At 44.9% G+C, this 25,376-nt stretch overlaps 1 protein-coding gene across 1 annotated transcript in view; it reads left to right on the top strand.

Moving 5' to 3' along the window:
• Window positions 1-24,942, top strand: part of LOC115464291 (oocyte zinc finger protein XlCOF6-like) — a 31,253-nt gene extending 6,311 nt beyond the window's left edge. Inside the window, exon 3 of the mRNA XM_030194687.1 lies at window positions 22,212-24,942. Coding sequence (XP_030050547.1) covers window positions 22,212-23,929 — 1,718 coding nt within the window. The 3' untranslated portion in view covers window positions 23,930-24,942. The remainder of the gene's footprint in view (window positions 1-22,211) is intronic.
• Window positions 24,943-25,376: the final 434 nt, after the last annotated feature.

Here is a 25,376-nt window from a genome sequence, read left to right as displayed (position 1 = left end):
TCCAAGTCCCAAAAAAGTGCCCCAACTGACTAGATGACCACCGGAGGGAATCAGGGATGACCTCCCCTGATTCCCCCACTGGTCACTAAACCCCTCCCACCAAAAAAAACCCCACCTTACAAACTTTTTTTGCTAGCCTGTATGCCAGCCTCAAATGCCGTACCCACCTCCATGACAGCAGAATGTGTTCTATCCTCTGACAGGCTTTCCCTGGTTCTGATGTGGGTCTCGGGTGAGTGTGACACCTTTTCTGTTAAGGGCACTGCAGAGTCACATCAACAATGCATTGTGGTGGGTGTAGGGTATTGGGCTCCGTGATTCCACTAGCTTGTGTTAAATGCTCACGATGTTGGTAGTTGGTAGGCTCTTCTCCCATGGTGCTTTTCCCTCTGCTTACTGGGTCAGAGTGTGCCCTGTTTTGTTTCCGGTAGTCCATGAGGTAGTGGCCATTTGTGTAAGACACTTTTAGATCCCTTTCATGTGTTAGCCACGTTACAGCACTTAGTTCTTACCTTGAATGTTGCTGAAAGAGGGCATTGTACACCATTCTGCCAGCTCGGACCTACTGCTAATCTCAGTACCAGCGAGACTCGTTGCCAGTGGGGCACAACCTCTGATCTGCAGTTAACTGTGAGTAAAGGTTCTTATTCAAATAAAGGACGTTTTCAGCGAGATTAGTCTTCAGGTGTCAACTGCTGTGCCAAAGTTATACACCAGCAACTGGGGCACTTTTATTGGGTATTGCAGTGCACTTCAGACAGGCAGACCCAGGCCCATCCCCCCCACCCGTAACACTTGTGGTGGTCAATAGGAGGCCTCTAAAACCCACTGTACCCACATGTAGTTGCCCCCTTCACCCCTAAGAGCTATGGTAATGTTGTACATTTGTCCCTCCCACGACCAAATGGCTTGGATTGGGACGTTTCTGAGCTGGGCGTTTTTAGTTTCCGTTATCGCAAAAAAAAAAAAAAAAACGCCCATCTTAGAAGGAACCAAATCCATGGCATTTGGTCCGTCCAACTGTATTTTCAAAATGAAAGATGGACGCCCATCTTTTTTGATAATACGGTCTGTCCCACCTCTTCACATACCCGTTTTCGGACATAGATGCCCATGGAGATGGGCGTTCGCGTTCGATTATGCCCCTCATGTCTTTCCCATCTTTGAAACAAGCTATTGCCAAGCTCGGGTACAAACTTATCCATATGTCCCATATCTTATTCTTCAATAAATGGGGATGTGTCTTGAGCCATAGGTTCGTAGTGGTCCTTGTAAACGGGTTTTGGACCTCTTGAATGTGTTTGAGCATGCTAGCTGCCCAGGAGAGAAACTTCAACTGAAACGTACTAGTCTCTTGTTCTGCTAGCACCCATTGTTTGGGTTGGGTTGGGGGTACCTGCTACTCTAACACTGCCTTAGGTTGTGCAGCTTGGTAGTATTTTTCCAGATTGGGTATATCATAGTAACATAGTAGATGACGGCAGAAAAAGACCTGCACGGTCCATCCAGTCTGCCCAAGAAATGTGCCACTTTTTTGTGTATACCTTACCTTGATTTGTACCTGTCTTTTTCAGGGCACAGACTGTACAAGTCTGCCCAGCACTATCCCCGCCTCCCACCATCGGCTCTGGCACAGACCTTATAAGTCTGCCCAGCACTATCCCCGCCTCCCAACCACCAGCCCCGCCTCCCACTGCCGGCTCTGTTATCCATCGTCCCATTCCCTTTACGTTGGAACACAGCCTCCAGGACTACTCTGGATCTCTTTCTTCCCTATATAAAGCAAAATATCTTTCTATGAGGTAGTTCAACAGGGAGAACTTGGAATAAATATAAAAATTTAAGGAGAACCATCATTCTCACTGCCTTCATCCTTCCTATCCTGGACGGTATTAATTAATCCCACCTCCCTAAATCTCTGTACCAACTACAGAGTGTCTCCCAGTCCGCCCCAAGTTTGATACCGAAATACTAAACCCATTGCAAGGGGAAACATTTCCTAAGATTCGTTTCCTCCCCTTTTGGAAGGGATATATTCAAAACTAGTAAAAGAGGCCCATTTCTGGGCGAAATGAAATGGGCGCTAGCAAGGGGATTTGAGGGAAAGGTTTCGAGTGTCCGCACCGACTGCACCCCCTTTCCACCCCGATGCAGGTCGTGAATACCGCTGCTCCCCCCTCGTGTCCCGGCGACGCACCTAACATACCTGGGGAAACAGGATGAGCAGGTTTTGTTTCGTCACATTTTCAAAGGTCGTGGTGGGCACCATTTGTATATCGGCGGCACACTGGGAGGTCATTGTGAGGCAGGGGGTTGCGTCCGCGACGTCAGGCGTTCAGCAAAATGGCTCCGCCTGCCTTCCTGTTGTTCCTCTGGCTGTTGTCGCAACGTCACGGTTTTCGCGAAATGGGTCCGCCCCCGATGTAACGCGAAATGGCTCCGCCTGCCTTCCTGTTGTTCCTCTGGCTCTGGTCGCGACGTCACTCTTTTGGTGCAATAGCTCCGCCCCCGACGTAACGACGTTGTACGCGTGGGTGTGACAGACAGACAGAGGTTTCACCACCATGAAGTTACGAACCCTTCACGGAAGTGGCAGGAGCTTGTGGCCTCAATGGAACGTTGAGGTAGAGAATTATGTCCGGAAGGGGCATGGCTGGGGCGTGGCTGAGGGCGAGTGTATGAGTGACACTGAGAGTGAGTGGTGCTGACAGGCAACAACAGTACAGGGCTTCAGTGTTTCCCTGCCACACTGTGAGCTTCAGAATTGGAGGTGAGAATTATTAATATAGATCTCTGTCTTAGTGGGGTTAGCTCTGAATCCCAACAAGCTTCCATATTCTGCCATTTGCTCCTGTAAAGCCATTTGGGCTTTTTCTGTACCTTGAGTCAATATCAAAAGATCATCTGTAAACAAGGACACTCTATGTTCCTTACCTCCTATTATAAGTCCTTTAATTTCCCTAAACTTTTGTGCCAGAGGTTCTACCTCCAAGGCAAGCAACAGGGGCGACACTGCTAATGCTATCATAGGTATCCACTCTTGATGTGCCTTCCAATAGATAACATGACATAATTGTGACGAAACACTGGGTTTCTAAGCCTGAGAACTGTATTTTAATTTCATGAAATGTTTTTCTACTAGTTGGCCAGCAGATGGCTCTTGTTTTGAGTTTTAAAGCTGTAGCAGAAAAAAAAGGCTCTCTCTTTTAAGCTTATGGAAAGGCAATCATTGGCCAGATACTTTCAAAGTTGATGCCCTGGGGCTCTGATTAGCCCTGGACTTCAACTAGCCAGGAGGTACTGGATTTTTCCTTATTTTCAGTGTGGGGCTACAGAGGAGGAACATCTGTGTCCTGTGATCCTGTTCAATTCTTGTGAACAGTTAAGTTCCTGAACTCCCCAGGTGCTACCCAGGTAGTAACAACTGTTAGATAGTTTAAATGTAGGCCCTTGTTTTGGTGGTTAGCTATTGTTGCTTGCTGTACTTTTTCATCTGGTTTTTCAAACATTCACTGTTCATTTTCATGATAATAAACCTATAGTTTATTAGTTCTGCTGTCCTGGACTGACTAAGAATCCTGGTTTTTGTTTTTGGGTTTGCTTTCTAGAAACTGTGGAACTCCTGGAGTGTGGCCCCAGTGTCCTAGAAATCACCAGAGAATAATCAGAGAGTTGGAGACTAGCTCAGAGCAAGCAGGACACAGTGTGTGGGAGGAGGGTGCTAGTATAGAGCACATGCCCAGGTGCAGGCGGTCCTGAGCAATGTTGGAGACAGGCCCTTCAGGTGGCCACAGGGTTAACCCCAGGCGGGCGGTAGGCATTTGGTGACAATAACACTTTGTTTTTTTTTTAGAGTTTAATAGTTTTTATTGATGAATGCATATATGAAACAATTCCATACCAATCAGTATAACATTGGTAATAAGCATTTCAAACCTGTACTAATACAGCTAAACAGCTATCATCAACATTTTCTTTTGTTTCCCCCCTCCCCCCTTCCGTATTAATATATTGATTAACATTAGCATATATATGCAAAAATGCTGTACATAACTATTGTCAAGAAATCTATATATTAACTTTGAAATGTATCAAGTAGCAACCTGGGCATTATTCAACAGAATTTAAAAATAAAATATAGACTGCTGGCAACATTCTGTGGTCTTGGTTTTGTGTTTCATTGCTCTACTAATTTCATTTCTTCCCCGCCCTATACTGTAATTCTGCTAATCAACTATTTATCACCCACTAAGCAGGAGAAACACATCGCATCCGTGTGGTGCCACTATCCCTGTCCCACCCCCATGAGCTTCCCCCCCCCTATACTGTGCCTACCCTCTCTTCCCTCCCCCCTCCCCCCCTAAGGTATCTTCCAGAATTAACCAACCTATACCCGCCTTCTTCAAAATCAAAGGGAATTTAGTACCAGACTTCTACCTCTTGTATGTAGCGACTGAATGTATGGGCCCCAAATGTCCAAGAAAGTCTTCCTCCTCCTAGAGGAGCCTCTTACTCCCCGGCGTTCACAAAGCATCAGCTCATGAAATCTATTTCTCCAGTGCCAGAAGTCCGGGAGAGTACTGCCTATCCATTGACAAAGTAGCAACCTCTTACCAACCAAACAGGCCTTACGGACCAGGTGCCTCCCAGATGTGCTCTGTAAGACAAAGACCTCATGTCTATCCAGCAGTACACCCATCGGAGAGCATACAATTTTAGCGCCCAGCAAAAATGACAAATATTGCAGAACAGCGGTCCAAAAATGCTGTACCTGAAAGCATTCCCACAAACAGTGAAATAGAGAGCCTGGCAATCTCCCACACTTTTTTCACACAACAGGTCTTCCACCCCTCCCATCTGAAAAAGCTGGGTTTTTGTGAGGTATGCTCTATGAAGAATTCGGTATTGACATTCATAGAGGCCTGCATTACCGGTCATCTCCGGAATCCGAGAAATCAGCATATCAAAATCCAAGGATAGTCCCAGCCTGGCTAAGTCTCTAGCCCAACGCATTCTAATTAACTCTCTGTCCTTCTTAAGTGGCAGTTTCCCCAATAACTTATATAACTTTGAGACTGAAAGCCGATCCGTTCCCTCTCCTTCCAAGAATTGTCTCATCCGATGACAATGCCTGTCTCCCAAAGCCTCCAAATCTAAGGACCTCACATAGTGTGTTATTTGATGATAGACAAAAATGTTGTTCGTATCGTAACCGATACCTAAAGCTCCCAAATTTAACAGCATCTCTTGCTTATTTAACAGATGCTCCAGATGACTAATGCCTAAGTGCCCCCAAACCTGAAATGTCCTATTATCCATCCCAGGCTTAAAAGATAAGTTTACACAGATGGGTAATATATCCGATGTGTTTTTTTGATAGGCCCCAAATACCCATCAGGTCTTTCCAGAGAGACCGCAAAGATGTCAGCAACAAGCTATTCCTCAGGTGTTCCGGAACGCTATCCCTAGGCGCCTGTAATAGAAAATAAAAATGACAAGGGGCAAAGAACTGACCCTCTATTTTACGGGGTGTATAATCTTCATGGTCAAAAAACCAGTCACCAAAGTGCCTCAATAGACATGCCCTATTATACCGTTTCAGGTCTGGTAAGCCCAGTCCTCCCTCCTTCCAGTGGCCCATCAACAGAGGCAGCGGCAGTTTGGCCTCCCCCCCCCCCAACAATACCGTCTAAACAAACGATATAGTACTTTAAAATCTCGGTAGTAGATAAGGATAGGCAATAACCTTATACAATAAAGCCACCTGGGGAATTCCACCATCCGAAATAACTGAATTCGCCCATAGAGTGTAAGAGGCAAGGAGGCTCATTTTCAAAGCACTTAGCCTCCCAAAGTTCCATAGAAACCTATGGAACTTAGCCTCCCAAAGTGCTTTGAAAATATGCCTCAAGGTCACCCAACTCTTCAGCCGTGTCTCCGTAGCGCCTAGCAGTCTATTCACATTTAATCGATATATATCAGCCGAGTTCATAGACAGCCAGAACCCCAAATAACAAAATGACCCTTGCACCCACCGGAGTGGAAACGTCTGCCCCCACTCCCCCCTCTGCTCCTCTGTGGAGGCCAGTGCCAAAGATTTCATATAGTTAAGCTTGAACCCTGCATAATCACCAAATTCTTGAAAGAGTTCTAACAAAGCTGGGAGTGACTGGGAGGGCTGTGTCAAATGTACCAGTAAGTCATCCGCAAAGGCCGACAACAAGAACTGCGAGACACCTATCGGCACTCCTTTGATCTCTGGATGGGTTTGTATCGCTCTAACCAGTGGATCTAAGGACAACACAAACAATAGAGGAGAGAGTGGACACCCCTGCCTGGTGCCTCGAAAGATGTTAAATGAGCAGGAGCGAACCCCATTCACCCAGACATATGCCAAAGGCTCCAGATACAACACCTGAATCGCATCTAGAAAGAACCCCTGGAAACCATATTGCTTCAAAGTCTCAAACAAATAGGGCCATCTCACCCTGTCAAAAGCTTTTTCTGCATCAAAACTGATTAACAGAGAAGCCAGACGCTTATGTTGCACCGTCTCTAAAGAGGCCAATATAGCATGGAGGTTCCGAACCGCTGTCCTCCCCTTCACAAACCCCACTTGAGCTTCTTCTACCAACTCCGGGAGTACCCGAGCCAGCCGATTTGCCAAAATCTTAGCATACAATTTAGCATCCACGTTGAGAAGGGAAATTGGTCTATACGATCCAGGATCTGCCATATCCTTACCTGCCTTCGGTATAACGACAATCTGAGCTACCTTCATCTTTTCCGGCACAGTCCGCTCCTCTACCATGGAATTAAACAAGGCCAAAAGCAGTCTCAAGATTTTCATAGAACTGCTTGTAAAACTCCATACGATAGCCATCCGTACCTGGTGTTTTATGAGAAGCACTTTGCTGCAATGCTAACATAAGATCTCCCTCCACAATTGGGCTATTTAACCTCTGCAACTGCCGAGGGGACAATTTAGGGAGCTCTACGGAATCTAAAAACATTTCAGCATTCAGCCCCTCATTTTCCAGCCTAGCATATAGGGTCTCGTAAAACTGGCCAAAACGGTCTGCTATGCTCTGATCTGTTCTCAATAACTGTCCATTTAAAGCTTTCAGTTGTAGAACTCTGGAGGCTCCCCTTTTACTCCGCACCATATTCGCCAACAATTTCCCTGCCTTGTTGCCATATTGGAATAGTTTATATATATAATAAAGCTGGGACTTGACTGCTCTCTGATGCAACAATTCGTTGAGTTCTTTCTGCGCACCCAAAAGCAGTGACTTATTCTCATCAGTAGCATTCTGGCCATATAGCTTCCTATATTTGCGAACCTGCAACTCTAAACCTAAAATCTCCTTATTTCGAAGCCTCCGAGTTCTAGCACAGTTAGAAATAATGTTCCCTCGCAAGACAGCTTTCTCAGTTTCCCAAAAAAGAGTTGGCTGCTGTCTGTGAATATCATTATGAAATTCATAATCCGCCATCCTCTCTGTTAAAAATATCTGGAATTTCTGATCTCCTACTAAATCTAAGGGATATCTCCAAAGGTGCATTCCACCCCACTTCATGGGTCTCATCCATCTCAACCATATCAGGGCATGATCTGAGATTGGTCATTAGGACCAATCTCTGCCTGCACCATCTGCGAGAAGAGAGGGCCCGAGACAAACAAGTAATCTATGCGAGATTGGGACGCATTGGCTCTGGAAAGATGAGTAAAATCTCTATCCGATGGGTGTAAAATACACCACACATCCACATGATCCAATGCCTCACAAAGCAGGGATAAGGCGCGAGCACCCCCTCCCGAACTCCCAGCACCAGAGCCTGATCTATCAAGCCGGGGATCGACCACAAGGTTAAAATCTCCTCCCATGATAATATTCCCTCCTTTGAACTTGGTTAATTTGGATATCAACCCCTGAAAAAACTTTTTATCAAACACATTTGGGGCATACACATTGCAGAGCACCAGTTGCTGGCCCTCAGTTTCCATCTGTGCCACAATATAACGGCCCTCTGAACTCCTTAATGTGAAGGTGATCTTTATTTGTAAACCTTTCCTAAAGAGAATTAGTACTCCGGCCTTCCTCCCTACCATTGGTGCCTCTAACAAAGATCCCACCCATCCTGTCTTAAATTTTAAATGTTCCTCTGATGACAGATGCGTCTCCTGCAATAGAACTATATCCACTTGTTGTCTTTTCAGCGCCTGAAGCACTTTTGTCCGCTTTATGGGGGACGAAACTCCCCCAATATTCAAAGAGACAATTTTAAGTGACCCCAGTGCACCAGAAATCTAATATCATCATAAAAAAGGTTATACATCTGAACAACATGAGAGAACCCCCCCCCCCCCAGCCCATGGGGTTCCCTTCTTCAATCCCCTTTGACTCTGTCCCTGAAAACGGAACTCTTTCAGATACCTCCCTCTCACTCCTATCCCCCCTCCCCTCCTTCCCTACCCTTGAACTTCTCCACAGTGCCAACATGGCCTAGGTTCACGTGCGCTCCCCCCCGACACCTCCCTCTATCTTCTACCCAGTATGATACTTTCTTAAGGAACCCCCCTCCCCACTATTTCGCAGCATTGACCTCTCTATTAACCCGTTGCCCATGTCAACCCACAATTACACTATACAATCCTCCAACCTTAGCATAACAGACCCCTCTTTCCCTGACATGGGGATCCCACCATCAGTTTTTTTTATATTTAAATCATTTTTGTTGATGTGACAAGCAGTATAAACAAAATTGCATAACTTTTACAACTGTTCACCAACCATTTTCTTTTTATCTCCTCAACAAGCCCTCCCCCCAACTCCCTTCCCTCCCCTTCCCTTTCCCTTGTTCTTAACAGTCTGTCTTCTGAGTTTATGTGTTCATTACAAGTTTAAAAGATAACTACGTGCTTGAGGAGTTAGAGTGTTCCAAAAGGGGGTCCACCGTTGTTGTAATTGTACTCCAATTTGTGAGTTAATGTCCGTTACTCCCGTCCTTTCTGTGCGCAATGTCTGTAGCATTTGCGTCCTCCACTGTTGCAGTGTCAGACCTCCAGTTGACAGCCATTCTGTCAATATAACATGTTTGCCCACAATTACTGCGCGCTGGGTAAATGCTGTGAAGCCTTTTACTGTAGGTCGACTATTTATTAGTTGCCCAAACAGAAGGGTCGAGTGATAAGTCCAGCCTTGCTTCCAGATTGAATTTACGTATTGGATTATTTCTTTCCAAAATTTCTCCACCGTTTTGCATAGCCAGAACATATGTCCCAAATCTGCTCCTTCTGCTCTACACTTCGGGCATTCTCCCCAAGGGGAAAGACCCATGTAGAAAGCTCTTTTGGGAGGTATATGTAAGCGCAGTGCAAATTTGTATTGTAATTCCCAGTGCTTGGATTGATATGTAATTCGTCTGATTGTCAACACATAGGTCTTGATCTGGCCTGCACTTATCTCTGTGTGCAAGTCTGTTGTCCATTGCCTGGATAAACGTTCATAGTCCGGTTCCTCCACCGTGTCTTTTATATGACGGTGATGGTAAGATAAAGGCACTTTTTGTTGGGCCCCTAGGGAGAATGCCGCTGACAGCTCTTCTTGGACATCCTCCGCCAAGGACTCCCAGGGCAGTGAGGTCACATAATGTTTCAATTGTTCATAAAAGAACTGCTCTTTTTGGGGTATCCCAAATTCTGCCTGTAAATCAGGAAAGGATTTTATACGCCCCTCATTGTTAAGTACTTGTAATAAATACACTATTCCCCGTCTCCTCCATCTGTGGAACACTGCATACATCTGTCCTGGGACAAAAGTTATGTTATCACATATCGATAGGTATGGAGTTACTTTTGAAGAAAAGTGATGTAGACGGCAAATCCACTTCCAAACCGACACTGCATATGGCATGATTTTTGTGGTTTTCAAAATGTTAGGCATCGGGGTCTCTGCAGAATGTAAGTAATTGCTAAAGTGTATTTCCCCAGTAAGTTCGAGCTCCATGGGAGTGTCTGTGAAGTCTTGCGTACCTCGAAACCAATCATTAATGGTTCTCATCCCGCTTGCAATATTTAAGTATCGTATATTCAATAGTCCCAGTCCACCATATTCCACTGGTATACTGAGCGTAGTAAAAGCCAGTCGGGCCTTCCTACCCCGCCAGAGGAATCTCTGTATCATGGACTGTAGCTTTTGCATAGTATTACTTTTCAAATATAAAGGGAGCATTTGTAAAACATACAACCATTTGGGTGCTACAAACATATTAAATAAGGCAATGCGGCCTAGCAACGAAAGAGGGAGACCGGCCCATGCTTCTAAAGTATGTTTTGTCTCTCTTAAAAGTTTATGAACATTGCGGTCATATAATTTAGATAAAAAACAACAAAGCAGTGGAATCAAATGCATTTATTGGAACACTGCTTTGTTGTTTTTTATCTACTGTTTTGTAAGCAGTTGTGTGCCTTTTTGTTTTTTTTTGTTTTGGTCATATAATTTATCCAGATCTGCTGTAATTTCAACTCCTAGATATCTAATATGCTCTTCAGCTCTCTGAAAGGGGAACCCTTCTCCCCATTTCCCCCCTCTGCTTGGGCCAATCTCCATCACAGTAGACTTAGTCAAATTTAATTTAAAACCCGAGAGCTGTCCGAATTCTTTAATTTTCTCTAACAGTACCTTTATGGACCGCTCTGGATTCGTAAGGGTTAACAGGAGGTCATCTGCGTATGCCAGCACCTTGACATTTCGGGCCCCCAGGGGAATGCCACTAATTTCATTCTCTTTCTTCAACTTTCGCAGCAACGGCTCTAAGGATAATACAAAGAGCAGAGGGGAGAGAGGGCAGCCCTGTCTTGTGCCTCTCTCTATCCCGAACCTTCTTTCTCGGACTCCATTAACTAATACACTTGCCTCAGGGTGACAATATAATGTTTTAAGTGCTTGTAGATACCATCCTGAAAAGCCCACATATTCTAGCGTACTAAATAGATAATCCCACCGTACTTGGTCAAACGCTTTCTCTGCATCTAGTGCTACTACCACTGCGGGATACATGTTTTCTAAACAGGTTGCCATGGACATTAATAACCTCCGTACGTTTTGTGTTGCCTGTCTATGTCGCACAAATCCTACTTGCTCCTGCCCTATCAAGTTAGGTAAAATTTCTGCTAAACGTTCTGCAAGTATTTTAGCAAGTAGCTTGGTGTCTACATTTAGTAATGATATTGGCCGGTAAGATTCTACTTTATCTGGCGCTTTCCCAGGCTTAGGGATCAGTGTAATCAATGCCTCATTGGCGTATTTAGGGAACTGGCCCTGGTTAATCACATCTTCATAGTAGTCTAATAATGCCAGTAATGCCTGTGGTGGTAATAGTTTATAGTACTCCCCTGTAAATCCGTCCGGGCCAGGCGCTGATCTGAGTTTTTGGGTTTTGATGGCCTGTTGTAACTCTAGCACAGTTATTGGGGCGTTTAGCTTTTCCATCTCCTCCTCTTTTAGTTTATCTAAACCTAATCCCTCTAAGTATGCGTGTATTTGTTGTTTAGTCACCTGCGATTGGGCTGCATATAATCTAGCAAAATACTCAGTGAACCGATGTCCTATTTCCTCTCTACAGTTAGTTAGTCTTCCTTGTGCGTCCTGTAAAACAGGTATCACCCGGGGTCCTCCCCAGTTTTTAATAACTTTGGCCAGCAGAGCACCCGTTTTATTCCCAAATCTCTGCAGTCGGTATTTATAATACAAAGAGGACCTGGTTTCTCGCTCATGTAATAACGTGTTTAGTGTGGTCTGAATCGCTTTTAACTCATCCAACGTTGCTTGTCCAGGTCTATTTGCATACTTCCTTTTTGCTTTTTGCATCTGCTTCTCTAAGTTTATGATACTTAACATTCTACGTTTGTTCCTCATATTATTGTATGCAATAATGTTTCCTCTTATCACTGCCTTTGAGGTCGCCCAAAATAAACTGGGCTGGCTCTCTGCGTGTTCTTTGTTATTTTCAATGTATTCCTCCCATTTGCTACTCAGGTATGCCCTAAAATGGTGGTCGTTGTATAGATATGCCGGAAATCTCCAGCCCCCTCCACCCTGCCTATCTGCCGGTATCTCCAGGTCCAGCCAGATTAAGGCATGGTCCGAGATCTCCTCAGGTCCTATCTCTGCTGTTTTAACCTTATCTATTAAAGAGCTATCTACCAACGTGTAGTCTAAACGGGCTAATGTCCCATGGGCTCTAGATCTGTGGGTATACTCGCGTTCACTTGGGTGTAAGACTCTCCATACGTCAACAAGGCTTAACATTCTTTGGAATGCAATAAATTCTTTATGTCTCTGCCCTGTATAATGAGAGGAGGTCGTGCTCGTGGTATCCTGCCTTGGGTCCGAGACTAAATTAAAATCTCCCACCACTATTACTTTTAAGGCCTTATGTTGTAAGCAAGCATTAACTAGTTTTGTAAAGAAACCTGGGATATGCTCATTTGGGCCATATAAATTTACTATCATGAATTCCAAACCTTGTAACCATATTTTTGCAATGATATATCTTCCCTGCTTTCCTTGCGCGAGCACTTTAACGTTACATGACAGCCCTTTTCTTATTAGTATTGCTAGGCCCCCCCTCCGCCCTCGTGCTGCTATTGAGTGGCATTCTCCTACCCAATTCCTACACAATTTGGCATGTTCAATGTCATTCAGGCGTGTTTCCTGCAGGCAGGCAACGTCTGCTCTGTGCCTTTTTAATGCGCTCAGTATCTTTGCCCTTTTTATGGGAGTACTAATACCTCCCACATTCCATGATATTATCCGGGCTGGCATATTACAGTTTTATTGCTATTATCCAAACTCCCAACACCATCTGTGTCAATTAGCATATGGAGCATTTGAATCTTTCTCCTGGGTGCTCCACTCCCCAATTCTAGTCTATCTTCATTTACGTATCGTAAAACTCTCCATAACTTATGCAAAATTCTTGAACTTCGGGATTCCATTACCCCACCCCAACTGCCCCCCCTCCCCTTCTTCTTAACCCGCCCCGTCCCCTTGGACCTCAGGGGAAGGAGTAAGGCCACTCGTCGTGCCTGGGGTCCCCATCCCGCCTATAACATTGTCGGTTATCTACCTAGAAACTTACATTCATATATCAAACCTCTTGGCGTTTCACTTAATTCACTGGTCACCAACAGGAGGCTCCTATAAGTCAATTATCTTATGTTCCAATAAGTGGTGCTTGGCTTCCGCCATCATGTTGAATGTCTGCCAAGTGTCCTGTATCTGTACTCTCAGCTTTGCTGGATATTGCATTGCGAAGCGTATCTTTTTTGCAACTAACGCTGCACAAAGTGGATGATATTGTCTCCGCCGCTCCTGCACTTCAGTTGAGAAGTCCTGAAAAATTAAAATGTTTTTCCCATTGTATTTGAGCGGGTCTCTCTTTAATCTGAATCCTTGCAATACTTCTACTTTATGTCTATAATTTAAATTTTTCGCCACCACAACGCGCGGTCTGTTTTGGTTCTCCATTTTCCGGCCTACGCGGTGAGCCCTTTCTATCATCAAGGCGCCCATGGTATCCGTTGTAGCTAGTTCTTTAGACAGCCAATTTTCCAGCCATATTTCCAAATTTCGTTCAGGAAGGGATTCATCCAAACCCACAATGCGTATGTTGTTACGGCGAGCGCGGTTTTCCAGATCCTCTAACTTGTTCGCCTGCTCGTTTAACTGTTGTTTTGTTGCGGCGAAGTCTGGTCCGTAACTTCTGGTATCATCCTCTAATGCTGATATTCGGACCTCCGCATCCGCCACTCGCGTTTGTAATCCTTCGAGCCGTGAGTTAAAGCCCTCTAGTTTGCGGTCTAAAGCCGCCCACTTGGGTTCCCAGGCCTTTGCGATGGCTGAGGTTAGTTGGTCTAACTGTGCATCAGTGAATTCTTTTGGCGCCATCTCCCCCTCGTCGGCCATCTTGGGCTCTCCTCCACTCGATTTTGTTTTTTCTTTTTTAGCGGTTCTCTGCGCCATTCCTGTCGGGGTACTTCTCAGATATTTGTCCATAGAGATGAGTTAATTGGAGCCAGCGATAAAGTAAGGTAGATTTCTAAGTTTTCCTCGTGTGGCGGGATGGGGGCTCCGGAGCTCTCGCCAGCTGCTGCTATCTAGCTCATGGCACCCACGTGACCTCCCCCACCATCAGTTTTTAATAGCACAAATTGTAAAACAATGCCTCTTTCCCTTAAAGTGTAGGTCTTATGCCCCAACCAAACAGTTAACATTTGAAACACTAACAACAAACACATTTGAGCTTTTTCTGCCACTCCACGGTCTGTAGCATGCTACCACACTCTGGATCACGAAATTACCCAACTTTGTCTCGACCGCAAGGTATGCATGCTCCATTGTGGCTCTCAGGGATCACTATCCTCAATGTTCCATCAAGTCTTCCTTGGACGCCTGTTCCATTTGGACCTTCCGCAGCCAAGTCTCGTTTTACAAATTGCATAGCCTCCACAATTCCCCAGTCTTTTAATAAGCTGCAGCTCCCCGAGCCATTGAGTATACAGGTCTCTGTCAGAAAAACATCCTAGTTATTCAGCTCCACTGCAGTCTCCAGGAACCGCCATCCTCAGCGCGCCTCCAGCAGCCCATCATACGCCAACTCACGCTGATCCTTCAGCCGCCAAATCTCGCTTCACGAATTTCAGAGCCTCTGTCGCCGAGGAGAACATGGTCTGCTTCCCATCATGCCAGATCTTTAAACGGGCCGGGTATAACAAAGCAAACTGTATTTTCTTGGCAAATAACAGTTGACATACCTCCCAAAAATCTCGCCGCTGCATCGACACCCCAGCCAAAAAGTCCTGGAAGCAATGCACCGTAGCGTTCTCATATTGCACAGACCCAGCTTTCCGAAAGGCTCTGAAAATTTCTTGCTTATGAGCAAAATTGAGGACTTTGAAGATAACCACTCGGGGGCGCGGGTCTTTTGGGTTTCCAGGCCCCACCCAGCTGGTGAGTGCGCTCCACTCTTAAGGGCCCAGCCAGCGATTGCAACTTTAAAGTTTTAGGGAGCCAGCTTTCCAAAAAGTCTCTCAGTTCTGAATCTTTAATCTTTTCAGGCAGGCCTACCATTCTGATGTTACTTCTGCGGGCCCGGTTCTCCAGATCCTCTAATTTACTTTCCAATCTTTGCACTTTGCTTTTCAAGTCCTGTTGTGTGGTCTCATGCTGCTGGACTCGATCCTCCACATCTGAGAACCTCTGCTTATAGAGGGAGAACTCCGATCGTATATTCTCCAGCTTTGCATCGATGCCTCCTAACTGCTCTGTGATCTTCTGCAGCTTGGTGTCCACTGAGGTGCCCAACATAGCTGAGACCTCCACTGCCACCTCCGCTGCCCACGCGGAGCTTACAAATTTCGGGCACTCTCCATCCGCCATCTTTGTTTCAGCAGCGCACTCCGTGTCGTGTCTTTCTTCGCCGATTTAGCGGCCATCGACTGCATTTTTGGCTTCGCACTTTCCTCCAGCGATTCTCCACGCTATCCTCTCTCCCATGGTTTGCGTTCCGCTTACCAAAGCGGCGAAGGTAAGGTTTATTTGGGCGAAAACAGATGTGAGGGAGGCGGGACCTCAGCACGACGACACCCGCTCTCTAGCCGTGCATCACGTGACCCCCCCACACTTTGTTTTTATAGTCCGCAATACCTCACAGTTCTATGTGGTTACATACAACGAGACTAGACAAACCAGAAATTACAGCATAACATTATCATGAATTGAAACTAATATGTTCATTTCCTTCCATAATTCTGAAACAAATCTGTTTTGAGCTTGATGCCTGAACTATCCAAGAAGAAATTTCCTTGTCTATTTTAGCAGTCTGATACGAAAGCAAAGAGTCTATACACCTCTTTTGTATTTCACCCTTCTTAGATGGAAAGTACTCTTCTACCATCTGCTGTTTGCCTTCCAGTAATAAATCCTACCTGATCAGGGTTAATTATAGTGGGCCGTGAGAGAGGGAGTGACATAGAGGCAGAAAACACTCCCTCACTGGGATGTATCCTATCCGGCTCCATAGCTTTTTCCACTTTCAGGTGTTCAAGCCGTTTAGAAACGCTTTCTTCTATGAACGGCGCAGGATCCACTCCATTCTCCGTTATTCCCTCCTCAACCAACTATGATCCTTCTCCAGTATTTTCTTCCGTGAACACTGAAGAGAAGTATTTGTTTAGCACATTCACTTTATCCTCATCACTCTCCACTCTCTTTCAGTCTTGCAATTCCGTTCCCCAATATATCTAAAAAAGGTCTTGTCACCTCTCTTTACATCTTTAGCCATTTTTCTTCTGCTTCGCTGTCACTAGCTGTATTTCCTTCTTCGCTTCTTTAAGTTTAATCTTTTCCGTGATCCTCTCGTTGCGTTCTTTTGTATTTCTTGAACTGAGCCTCTTTTGCTCTTATTTTTTCAGCTACTTGTTTGGAGAACCACATAGGCTTCCTGTTTCTCTTGTTTTTGTTTACTTTCCTTGTGTAAAGATCGGTTGCCCTATTTATAGCAGTTTTCAGCTTGGACCACTGCACTTGCGCTTCACCTATCCTGACCCATGCCATCAGCTCCTTCTTCAGATACTAGCCGTTAAGTCCGTTAAAACGGGCGTTTTTTTTTTTTTAAATTTCACTTTCATGTGCAGCAACTGTGCTCTGTCCCCTGCTTTTCCCCCATGTCCAGCATCCGTCCTCTGTCCTCTTCCCTCACCCCATGTGCAGCCACCCTCCTCTGTCCCCTGCCCTCCCCTCCATCGATTAATGAAAAAAAGAAATTAAATAAGGGGGGAAAACATTTAATAATTGATTTTTACATTTGTCCGTGTATTTTGAAACAGTATGGTCCAAAACCTCTAGGGACATTAATTTTTGCTCCCACTGATACAAATGCTAATGCACTATTATATGATCGTATATTTTTCATAAATGTTTTTGAATCTGGATCTTGTGCAGTCATCAAGTTCTTAATGTATTCATTTGTAGTTATAGGCGGTAAATGTATAGACCCTTTATTGCAGCAAACATTAAACTTCTTATCTGTTGGTCTCTCATTTTTAAAGTGTTTTGCATGACAATGTTCACAGATTTCGCAAAAGTTGCCAAGGCTGCTACTGTTTATATTTTTTTCCTGAAACTCTTGTAAAGCTTTGTGTCTTGTCATTTGAAGGTCCATTAAGTGTTTGTTGATTCTTGATTGTTGACGTCTGTGTCTTTCTTCATGTTTTTGTAGTTCACTGCGATGTTTTCTGTAATTGCGTACTCTTTCCTTTTCTGCACGTTTTTGTGTTTCTGTTTTATTTTCATGTCTAATTCTATCTCTTTGAGCTTTCCTCCTCTTCAATTCTAAATCATGAGCTGCCTGCTCAGTTCCTGTGGTGTCTAGTTTTCGTCGTGGCATATTAGTTGTTTTAGGTTGCTTTTTTAATAGTAGTGTTTCTGTTTTGTTACAGTCCTTTTCTTGTTCTGATTTGTCACAGTAGTTCAAATCAGTTGTAATGTTGTTGTAGCTGAGTGTGTGTGAGAGAGAGAGCGTTAGAGAAAGTGTGTGTCTGTGTGAGAGTGAGGTGGTAGTACTCCTTGTCACAGTGGAGGGTCAATGGTTTGATGTTTTTTCTGTTGTGTGGCCCCCCTCCTTGTAATATTTTGTGTGTGTGTGTGTGATAGACAAAGAGGCATATTTTCAAAGCACTTTGGGAGGCTAAGTTCCATAGGTTTCTATGGAACTTTGGGAGGCTAAGTGCTTTGAAAATGAGCCTCTATAGTGTGCAGTGTGAAAGTGTGTGTGTGTGTGCGTCTGTGTGAGTGAGAGACAGAGCGTGTATGTGTATTAGAGAGTGAGTGTTAGTTGCTCCTTGTAGCCGGTGTTTGTGGGCTTTGAAAAGTGAGTTTGTGTGTGTCAGTGAGCTGCTAGGACTCCCTGTCACAGTGGAGGGGGTCACTGGCTCCTTATAGCAAGTTATTTTAGGGTACAAATTAGTGCTTTTTTTTTCACTTGCCTGCCCCCACCCCTTTTTGTAATATTGTGTGTGTGTGAGTCAGCGAGTGATAGATAAAGTGTGTCTCTCTGGGAAACAGACAGAGAGCATGAGAGTGAGGTGTCAGAGTGGAGTGGGTCAGTTGGTCCTTATGGTTTTTTTTTGTTTAGGTTAAAATCAGTGCTCGTTGTTGTTTCGCCTGCCCCCACCCCTTCTTCTAATACTGTGTGTGTGTGCTTGGGTGAGAGAGTGAGTGAGTGAGTGACAGAGAAAGTGTGTCTTTCTGGGAAAGAGACAGAGCATGAGAGTGAGCTGTCACAGTGGTGGTGGTTAGTGGCTCCTTATATCCATTTGTTGCAAGGTGCAAATCAGGGTTTTGTTTTTATTTGCCTTCCCCCACCCCTTCGTTTAATATTGTGTGTGCCAATGTGTAAGAATGAAAGAGAAAGTGTTTTTATGTGGGAAATTGACAGTGAGTGTGACCTCTCCAGTCGGTTCAAAACTCTGCTGCCCGTCTCATCTTCCGCCAGGGTCGCTTTACTCATACTACCCCTCTCCTCAAGACCCTTCACTGGCTCCCTATCCGTTTTCGCATCCTGTTCAAACTTCTTCTACTAACCTATAAATGTATTCACTCTGCTGCTCCCCAGTATCTCTCCACACTCGTCCTTCCCTACACCCCTTCCCGTGCACTCCGCTCCATGGATAAATCCTTCTTATCTGTTCCCTTCTCCACTACTGCCAACTCCAGACTTCGCGCCTTCTGTCTCGCTGCACCCTACGCCTGGAATAAACTTCCTGAGCCCCTACGTCTTGCCCCATCCTTGGCCACCTTTAAATCTAGACTGAAAGCCCACCTCTTTAACATTGCTTTTGACTCGTAACCACTCGCCTCCACCTACCCTCCTCTCTTCCTTCCCGTTCACATTAATTGATTTGATTTGCTTACTTTATTTATTTTTTGTCTATTAGATTGTAAGCTCTTTGAGCAGGGACTGTCTTTCTTCTATGTTTGTGCAGCGCTGCGTATGCCTTGTAGCGCTATAGAAATGCTAAATAGTAATAGTAGTAGTAGTAGCTGCTAGTGTGTGTGTGTGTGTGAGTGAGACAGTGTGTGAGTGAGTGAGTGAGTGAGTGAGTGAGTGAGTGAGTGAGAGAGAGTGCTAGTGAGCTGTTAGTACTCCCTGTCTCAGTGGAGGTTCAGTGTCTCCTTGTAGGCAGTTGTTGGAGCAGTTTGAAAGGCAGGCTCGTTTTGCAGTCCCGTGCCGGTCTCTTCCCCCCCCCCCCCATACATGTTGTTGTTGTTCCGCCCCTTCTGCTGACTGGTGCTGTTCAGTAAGCTAAAGGGGCGTGACAGGTTTCTCGTCGGCCAGGTCTCCGCATTGGCTCCTCCCCGGATGGTAGCGGTTCTGGCCGTTGGTTATCTTTGTTCCACGGTTCCTCCCTCTGCTGCTATCCTAGTTCTTGTCCAGTCTCCCCCTCCCTACCCCCTGTGATGTCCACGCCCCCTCCTGTCCTGCCTCCTGCTCCGATTTCCATGCCCATGTCCAACAACAGACCTCCTTCCTGTTGTCTGAGTGAAAATAGTAGTGGTCCTGCTGTCCCTCCCTAGAGCCTGCCATTTCCCAGCGATTTACACTGCTGCTCCCCATGCGATTTCCAGGGCTCCTCCCTCTGCTCCTATCCTTGTTCTTGTCCATCCTCCCTCCCTCCCCCACAGATGTCCACGCCCCCTCCTTCGCCCCTCTCCCTCCGATTTCCACCAACTGTCCTCTGTTCCTGACTTGTTCTGTGTGTGTGTACTGCATCACCCTTGTCTCCCTCCCTCCTCCACCGTCCCTCCCGTTGCCGAGTTCCATGCCCTCCTCCGTAGTTGCAGATTTGTTGTGCACCTCCGATGTACATGGTTCCTCCCCCTCAGATTTGCACGCCCCCTCCATGCCATGTCGAACAACAGAGCCTGCCATTTGAGAGCGATTTCCACGGCTCCTCCCTCTGCTTCTTCCTTGTGCTTGTCCATCCTCCCTCCCTCCCCCACGGATGACCACGCCCCCTCCTTCGCTCCTCTCCGTCCGATTTCCACCAACTGTCCTCTGTCCTGTGTTCCTGACTTGTTCTGTGTGTGTACTGCATCACCCTTGTCTCCCTCCCTCCATCCTCCGCCGTTTTGCACGCCTCCACCGTCCCTCCTGTTGCCGAGTTTCATGCCCTCCTCCGTAGTTGCAGATTTGTTGTGCACCTCCGATGTACAATGGCTCCTCCCCCTCCGATTTCCACGCCCCCTCCTTCCCTCCCTATTGGCTGCATTACGTCCAGAACAGGAGCTGCTGGTTGAGGCGGGGCTTGGAGTGTTGCTCCTTGAAAGTTCGGTCTCTACTGCACATTTGCGTCACTCGCAATTTATATGTTTGATTCCCCCATTTTACCAAAATCAGTACATCTGTATCTTAAAACACCTAGCACCTGCCTGGGGTTACCCTGCGGCCACCTGAAGAGTCTGCCCATCACTTTTACTCTGTTCCCCTCCCCTCTACCTATACCCTCTAGCCCCATCTACCTTCTGCTCCTCCCCCACTGCAGCCCCATCTTCTACTTCATTCCCGTCCCCTCTACCCATAACCCCTAGCCCCATCTAACTCCTGCTCCTTCCCCCAGTCCTATCCATCTTCTTCTCTGTTCCCTTCCCCACCCACACCCCGTAGCCCTATCTCCTGTTCCAACCCCCTCCTTCACAACCCCTCTACCCCTAGCCCCATCTGCATCCTGCTCCTTCCCCCCCCCCCCCCCCCCCACCCATCTTCTGCTCCTTCCTTCCTCCCCCCAAACACCAGTTTCATCCATTTTGTGCTTTCCAGGATTTGTCTATTTGACTTTTTTTTTCCGCCATCATTTCCTCTGTGTCCCTGTCCCTATTCCCATGTTCAGTATCTGCTTTCTGTGTCCCCATTCCTCCCCCGTCCCATTTCTCCCCTTCTTTCCTCTGCACTTCCACCCTAGCCTCTTCTCAATCTCCCTGTACCCGTTGCAATGCAGCCTCTTCACTCACGCTCTCTCTCTCTCTGCCCCCTGCAGTAAAGCTGCTTCTCTCTCTCTATACCCCTTGCCATCCAGCCTCTTCTGTCTCTTTCTCTGTCTGTCTGACCCATGCAATGTCTCTTCTCTCCCTCATTCTCTCTCTGTTCCCCCTGCCATGCAGCCTACTCTCTTCCTGTGCCCTTGCCATTTTTCATCTTTACTCTCTCTCTCTCTCTCTCTGTTTTGTTCTTACCAAAGTTACAATAAGTAAGTATTTTGCAGCAAAAATAACGCAGGGTAATTGGGCTACACAGGCAAAAGGGAGAAGCCGGCAGGAGGAACACCTATATCTCATTGTTTGGTGACGTTCTCAGGAACCAGTTGGTTTTACTGTTCCATCTTTTCTCTCTGGCCTTAAGGCACCCAGGTCTCTTCACCTGCCCTGTTCCCTCCTCCATAACCCTCCAGCCATAATATAGCGCTGTGCAAACACTGGCCACCTGCTTCCTTCTCACCAGCTATTTCCCTCTTTTATCAAACATAGTCGTGGACATAATTATACTGTAGCAGAGTTCCTCTCAGGGAAAGGGGGAGGTTTCTTCTGAGGTAATTTAATTGCTTTGGCCTGAGTAGTGCAGGGGAATGTTTTTGTGTTTTGTTTAATCCACAGTAAGTGAAATGTATTTAATATCTTCACGCCTGTAAATCTGTACCCTTCATATTTACTAGGCCATATTCTCAAGAATCCCCTGGGGTTGCCTAACCCCCAATGTTCAGTGGTATTAAAGCAGGTAGTACCGGTTCCCTGAATATTGCCTCTGATCGCTCACAAAATAAGGGGCGGTTATGAGGGGGAGGCATATAGGAGGAGCCTAGGGTTATGCGGGTGCCGGCTGGCTCACATAGGACATGAACTACTGAATATCGGGCTGGAACCCACATAACTTTTATTTTCATTATTTCAACCCCCCCCCCCCCCCCCCGCGGATCTCCTGACAATGTTTCATCCTTTCTCCCCCCCCCCCCCCCCAGGTTACCTCTAGCCCAGGTGCTCCAGTGGGTTTTCTGGTGTAGGAGCAATTTCTCCTTGCTCCTGCCCACCTTAAGTGTATCCTTTTCCATAGCTGTAAAATTAATGATCGTACTCTTCTATTTTATCCAACAGATGATGGATTTGGGAATGAGAGTGAAAGAGTGAGAATTTGCGATGAGCAGCAGAAACAGGAATGGAAACACGAAGACTCCTCCAGGGACAGCACAGATCCTTCAGCAGACTGTGAAGGAGGAATCGGTAGCATAATACCAACTGTTGAGAAAGCAGCAGCTCAGAAAGGAGAAAGATTAGAAAGACAAAAGAGAAAGTGTAGCTTTTCCCCAAGACTTGTACAACCCGAAAGACTCAATGGTGAGAGAGATTTTAAAAGTGCTGTTGTTTGGGATACCTTTACTACCTACTCCAATGTTATTCAGCACCACATAAGTGGGCTTAGGACTGAAGTTCATGACTGTCAAGGTATGCACAAAACTAACCCATCTGGAAACTGTGAAAAACCATGTAAATGTTCCAGAACGAAGATGAACCTGGAAAGCCAGAAAATAACTCATACTGGAGAGAAACTATTTCAATGTTCAGAATGTGATAAACGGTTCAAATGGAAGTCCAACCTAAACGTTCATGAAAGGACTCATACGGGAGAGAAACGATTCCATTGTTCAGAATGTGATAAATGTTTCAGAACTAAGGCTGAGCTGAAAAATCATGAAAGAACGCATACAGGAGAGAAACCATTTACATGTTCAGAATGTGATAAATGTTTCAGAACCAAGGCAAACCTGGAAAGCCACAAAATAACTCATACTGGGCAGAAACGATTTAAATGTTCAGAATGTGATAAATGGTTTAAATGGAAATCCAACCTAAATATTCACAAACGTATTCATACGGGAGAGAAACTATTCGAATGTTCAGAATGTGATAAATCCTTTAGCTCGCAATGGCGTCTGAAACGGCATGAATGGGTTCACACAGGAGAGAAAACAATTAACTGTTCAGAATGTGATAAATATTTCAAAACGAAGGCTGAACTGAAAAATCATGAAAGGACTCATACAGGAGAGAAACCATTTCAATGTTCAGAATGTGACAAAAGTTTTAGAACCAAGATTAACCTGGAATGCCACATAATGACTCATACTGGAGAGAAACCATTTCAATGTTCAGAATGTGATAAACGTTTCAGAACAAAAGTAAACCTGGAATACCACAAAATGACTCATACTGGAGAGAAACCACTTCAATGTTCAGAATGCGATAAATGTTTCATAAGGAAGGCTGAGCTGAAAAATCATGAAAGAACTCATACAGGAGAGAAACCATTTAAATGTTCGGAATGTGATAAATGTTTCAGAAGCAAGCAAGACGTGAAACGCCACAAAATGACTCATACAGGAGTGAAACCATTTCAATGTTCAGAATGTGATAAATGTTTCACAACCAAGGTATACCTGGAATGCCACAAAATGACACATACTGGAGAGAAACCATTTCAGTGTTCAGAATGTGATAAATGTTTCAGAACCAAGGTACACCTGGAATGCCACAAAATGACACATACTGGAGAGAAACCATTTCAGTGTTCAGAATGTGATGATTCCTTTAGCTTGAAATGGCACCTGAAAAGGCATGAATGGATTCATACAGAAGAGAAGCCATTTAATTGTTCAGAATGTGATAAAAGTTTCATAACCAAGGCCGAGCTGAAAAACCATGAAAGAACTCATACAGGAGAGAAACCATTTAAATGTTCAGGATGTGATAAATGTTTTCAAAGGAAGGATCAACTGAAGCAGCACAAAAGGACTCATATGGGAGAGAAACCATAAGTGTTGCAAATGTGATTAATGTTTCAGAAGGAAAGCCAAGGAGAATGTTCACGAAAATTCATACGGAAGAAAAAACATTTAAATATTAAGTATGTGATAAATGTTTTAATAAGAAGGTCCAATTGAAATAGCACAAAAGGACTCATATGGGAGGGAAACCATTTAAATGTTTAGAATGTGATAAATGTTTCAGAGGGAAGAACCATCTGACTCGGCTTGCAATAAATCACAGTAGAAAACCCACTTAAATATTCAAGATGTTATACATGTTTCAAAAAGAAGGGGCTACTGTCAGAGAGGAAGGTCAGAGCAGGCCAATGGCTTGGACAAACAACTAGGAATATCTGAAAAAAGGGATTGCGTAGACCTGTCACATAGTTTAAGGCATTAAGACATGCTTAAGAACAAGGATCGTGGACCAGTATGTGTGAACTGTGTGGTAGTTTGGTAGAGAGTGTTCAGGAGTTCATAGCACTTTAAGCATTGTAAAAATGGTACCATTATAAGCTTTTCTGGACAGGGAGTTACATATATGAATTATATTAGCTTTACTTATATAAATTACATTAAGGTAAGCCTGTATGGAGATATGTACTTTAACATTTATTCTGTTCATTATTTCCACTGCTTCTAAGCTTGTATTCTAAGCAGATAAGGAAGGTACCAGGAGCAAACTGTCTCTGCAATGTTAGGAATTTAGAGAAAAAACTGTAGCTGGACATGACATAGAAACAAGTTAGAAGATGGGAAAGATGGTTATGGAATATGGGAGGGATGGAAACTAAGTGGAAAAGACAGATAAGCAAATGATAAGGAGAGCACAGATAGACAGATAGAAGACCTGTATAAGGGGATCCACCCTTAGCTTGAGAGGAGTCTTATCTTCCCTAGCTGAGCTCCCCTCCTGATCTTTCTCTTTTAATGTTTCAGTAGCTGCTTGCACTCTGCTCTTGCTTATGATTTTTGTCTGCTGCTTGAATTAAGAAAAATAAAGAGAATCTTGCTGAATTTGACAGCTGGATGTGTGAGAATTTTTTGGGTAAGACGTCCCCATCGCAGAGGTGGTGTGAAGAGGTTAAACCTCACAGTGAGTATATGGTGGGCTGGTTACGGAGACAGAGATACAAATGGCATATAATGAATCATACAAAAGAGAAACCATGGTTGAATTCACTTGTCCGCAGGAAGTGTGGGATCAAAATAGATTGTTATAGGAACAGGGGGGAAGGGGGGGGATTTAGAGGGGGGAGAAAATTGTTAAAACACGATGTAGAAATCATCACAATGTTGGAAATCATTTGTTTTGCTTTATAATGAAAGATACATAGAGTGTTGATTGTCTATTATATATGTTTATTAATAAAAATTATTGAAACTAAATGTTCCTGAATTCCATATTGAGCTGCAATGACATGAAATGACTTATATAATAAAGCAGTTATATATT

This window comes from Microcaecilia unicolor, chromosome 1 (assembly GCF_901765095.1).
Source record: "Microcaecilia unicolor chromosome 1, aMicUni1.1, whole genome shotgun sequence".
NCBI lineage: Eukaryota > Metazoa > Chordata > Amphibia > Gymnophiona > Siphonopidae > Microcaecilia > Microcaecilia unicolor.
The sequence above is the reverse complement of the archived record's forward strand: the minus strand, read 5'-3'. Positions and strand labels throughout refer to the sequence as shown.